General features: G+C 35.9%; 1 protein-coding gene across 1 annotated transcript in view; it reads right to left on the bottom strand.

Annotated features, from left to right (window-relative positions):
* nqo1 (NAD(P)H dehydrogenase, quinone 1) overlaps nucleotides 1-1,769 on the bottom strand; it is a 3,757-nt gene extending 1,988 nt beyond the window's left edge. The window contains exon 1 of the mRNA XM_034109871.2: nucleotides 1,496-1,769. Coding sequence (XP_033965762.1) covers nucleotides 1,496-1,499 — 4 coding nt within the window. The 5' untranslated portion in view covers nucleotides 1,500-1,769. The remainder of the gene's footprint in view (nucleotides 1-1,495) is intronic.
* Between the last annotated feature and the right edge of the window lie 2,511 nt (nucleotides 1,770-4,280).

Here is a 4,280-nt window from a genome sequence, read left to right as displayed (position 1 = left end):
TCACACACACACAAACACACACACACGTTTGTCGTAAAAATGATCTTTTGGAAAAGGCTTTGAAAATGTATGTTAATTGTTAATGGAGGGTCTCTAGTCATGATTGCAGGTGCACTTTAACTTGAATATTAAAGGACCTTAATTTTCCAGTTGCTCAGCCTTTGTGAGGGTTTAGGCATCAGGTTAATTTTTGGGGTAAATAATTTGATTGCAAAACATTTAGGCAAGTTTAGTTTATTTATTTAAGGGTGCATATTACACATTTAACCCGTATTATTAAGATTCTCCAAAACTTTTAAAGTTAAGAAAGTTAAGTATTTTTTAGAGTATTAAACCTCTATAAAAGAAAGTGAAATAACACAATAATGCACTCAAAATATTTAAAAGATTCAAATAAAATGTTAATGTTAAAATGAGTTGAGCTGCAGATAAGATGGACGCCAGCTGTTTAATGTCCTCAAATTTAAATTTGTTCATATTTTATGTATCATTTGTGTCCATTGGACTGTCTTTAATGTCATTTTATTTATTGGTTTATTCTGATACACACATCTAAGTCATGTCTGTCATTCCAGAGGGATTCCTCCTCGGCTGCTTTTCCTCAGGTTTCTTCTTTAATTTCCCCCTCTAAAAGGGGAGTTTTTCCCTTCTCAGAATGGAGGGTCTAGGATCGGGGCTGCTGTATGCCTTACGGACTGTTAAGACCCTTAAGGCATTTGTGATTTGTGAACTGGGATATATAGTTGATTTGACATGACTGGCCATGGAGTTGTTATCATAAAAGGTTAAGGGTTGAAATGAAAGCATCAGTAAATAATTTACAAACCAACTTAAAGCCATTTTATTCAACCTGTAAAGGGGAGCCTTTGAAGCAGTTGTATTGAGAGACAAAGCCAGAAATTAACTTCTGTACTGTAAAATAATTTCCTACAAGAATAAACTGCAACTAACAGAAACTTAAAATGAGAATACAAGCACTGGTGTCTCTAATAACCTTTGAGGTTATTGAGGTGACATTGTTTTCACATTAATCTGAATGATAATGCTAATTAAAGTTATTATTATTTATGCTTTACTAAAACTATTCTCTGTTATATTGATATATTGCTATAGAAAAACTGTGACATATTCATTAAAAACAAATGAAATGCATAATGAGAATTTTTGTTTTTGATATTTTCAGTACATTTCGGTGATAATGATTCTGTCGCACATAAAGATGTTTGGTTTCTGATGCGTGCTATTTTTCTGCTAACAATGGAAAAAAGACTCCAAAATCAATGCCAAAATGTGCCCGAAGTTTGATTTGTTCAGTGAGAATTTCTTTAGATATCATTACTAATAATATATTATAGTTATTTCACATAATTAAAGATTAAAAATGTTGCAAAATGTGCACAGAGTTTGGTTTGTAGTGCTGATAAGTATCATAGCAGCACTACAAACTGCCGCGGATTAACAGGAAGGGAACAAAGTAAAGAGAATATAGGCTCACCCATGCTGTACTGTATGTCTGCTGGATCGGTCTGAACTGAAGAGCTGGTCGCTGGGGGCTCTTATAGGCCCTGTGGTGTTCTTTGCGTGAGAAACATGGTCAGAAATCAGATGGATACATGTGCCTCAAGTCACAACACACTGAAGAGGAAGAGGGAAAAAAACGTCTGCTGTCAAACGAAAACCGGTTTAGTGGAAGGTTTTGAAAGGGAGGAGTGTGTGTGTGTGTGTGTGTGTGTGTGTGTGTGTGTGTGTGTGTGTGTGTGTGTGTGTGTGTGTGTGTGTGTGTGTGTCAGGCTGTGGACTCGTTGGTGATAAGATTGGTTTCATTTGGCCTGGAAAAGAATGTTTGGGTCACTTTTAAGGGATTATCTGTCGGGGTCATGGGGCTTAATAAACTCTTTAATCCGATTTACTTTCAAGTGTATGAAGGCGTCAGTTTAGTAAACCCTGAGCTGTTCGGTCAAGTCCCCATGTTTAATGTCACCTGTCACCAGTCTCTCTACAATCAGGCAGTTATTACTGACTGGGGGATAAAAGCTGGCAGAGTTTGTGAGAAAAATGTTGACACACTTCTGATACAATATGTTGTTGCTATGAGGCTTCCTTCTACACAAATTTAAATATCAAAGAGAAAGTCAAATGAGTTAAGTACTGTACCTTTTTGGACATTACTTACACAATAAGACCATTTAACGCTTCCATTTAGTTTATTGTATCACATGATCATCACGAGATTAAGTGAACAGCTACTCATATATAATAATAATATATATTGTGGTGGGATTAATGGTAACAATTGGGGAAAACTGCCAACCAGTGTTGCCAAGGTGACAATCGATGACACCTGCTGATCAATGTGCCCGTGGTGACTATATGCTTCACCTATTTAAAAAAACGGTAACAAAAGGTATAACCTAGACCAGTGTTTCCATACTGTAGTTACAATCTGAGACACCTGCTGACCACTGTTTCCAAAGTGAAAATTGGTGACACCTGCTGACCACTAGGACAAACACATATGCTGCTGACCAGTGTTACCAGTGTTACCATGGTTACAATCAGTTCATTGCAGTAAACAGAGCTGAGCGGTTTGACGTGTTTTTTTTGTTGTTGAAAAATGTCTTCTACTATGCATAGCAAATTATTGAGATATTCTAAAACAAGATAGCTGTCTGCCCCAGATTAATTTTGATGTCTATCAAAAGCCTCATTTAAAGTTTATTCTGCAGTGAAGTCTTTATCAGTCAAGTCTCTATTTGTGAACCATTTCAATCGGGAGGTTATTCTTTTCACTTTATCCTAAAGTTATAGCATCTTTACCTCTTCATCGTGTTTTCTGTTTCAGGATTCCTTACACGTGATGTAGGGAATCTGAAGTGCATTCTTGTTTCTGAGTATTTTATTGATAAAAAACTAGTCCTATATTTATCTTTTGAATCACCCAGTGTCCTAACCACGGCTGAACTTGCTCTCAGTGAGTTATCCTGCGGTGGATCAGACACGCCTGCAGCACGGTGCGTTTCAGGCAAAACAGGCTTGAATGTGACCGGAAAGTTACCTGAACACTTCTCTGTCAGGCAGGAGGGAAATGTCTCTGATGAGATGTCTGCAGGTAAGAGGATATTATGTTACTGTTTGTACCAACAGATACAGTAAGAAGTTGGCCAAGTAAATAATGCAACTTAATTTTTTACACCAACAAAATACCTTACTTTGGTAAAAAAAAGAAGTTTAGAAGTTCAATGATGCATCAAACGTAATCAAGTAAAGTACAAAAACCGTTCATGTTTGTACTTCAGATCCCAACATTGAATAAATGTCCAAAACTCTCCAAATCCTCCATAAATATCCTTTCAAAGAAAAAGTACCCAAGTATATGCAACACATACCGAAAGGATACTCATTCTGCTGTTAAATGTCTCCCGTGCTTATGTTTGATCACATATGACGTATTAGATAACACTGCTGCATTCATGTGTGAGCAGCATATTACTTTTGTAAGTCTGAGGCCATCTGGTGGATCAACGTGATCTCAGCTCTACATCATATTTGCCATATGAGCCTTTTGCGTAGTATCTTGTTGCAGAAGGCTTTAACATTGCAACACTAAGTAAAATAAAAACAACTGAGGCAGCTGTTATGACAGTGGTGGTAATATCACAGTTATTACTTTAAAAATAATATTAAACGTAAAAGGTGGGGCTAATTTTGATGACGTAATATACTGCATGGTAACTTGTTAATGTACCCACAGTGAACAATAACGTTTTATCAAAGTAAAGAGTAACATATAAGAGAAATACTCAAGTACAAGTATCTCAAAATGGTACATTAGTTCGCTTCAGGTATACACCTGAAGTGAACTAATGTACCATTTTTTTTTTATACAATTAGTTCTAAGTGGAACATGAATACTCATGTTCCACTTAGAACTAATTGCATTAACGTTGATCCATTAACTTTTCATCGAGCACCATCATCTGGCCAACACTGAGATGTTTCCAATGCTTTGGCTCACGGCCAAATACTTTTAGATCTAATGACATGTTGTGTTAAGGTTGATTAATAAACAATAATAAAATGAAACGAAAAACATCATTCCTGCTAAACACCATGTTCATTATAGAAAAAATATTTAAGTATTATATATTGATATATGCTTACTTTATTTTAATATATTTAATATGTTATGCTTTATTGCTCTAGTTGATGAAGATCCTTGCGGCTATACTAGAATCAGTACCGGGAGCTGCCCCTCTAGTTATTATACTAAATTACTATTA

This window comes from Pseudochaenichthys georgianus, chromosome 3 (assembly GCF_902827115.2).
Source record: "Pseudochaenichthys georgianus chromosome 3, fPseGeo1.2, whole genome shotgun sequence".
Lineage (NCBI taxonomy): Eukaryota > Metazoa > Chordata > Actinopteri > Perciformes > Channichthyidae > Pseudochaenichthys > Pseudochaenichthys georgianus.
The sequence above is the reverse complement of the archived record's forward strand: the minus strand, read 5'-3'. Positions and strand labels throughout refer to the sequence as shown.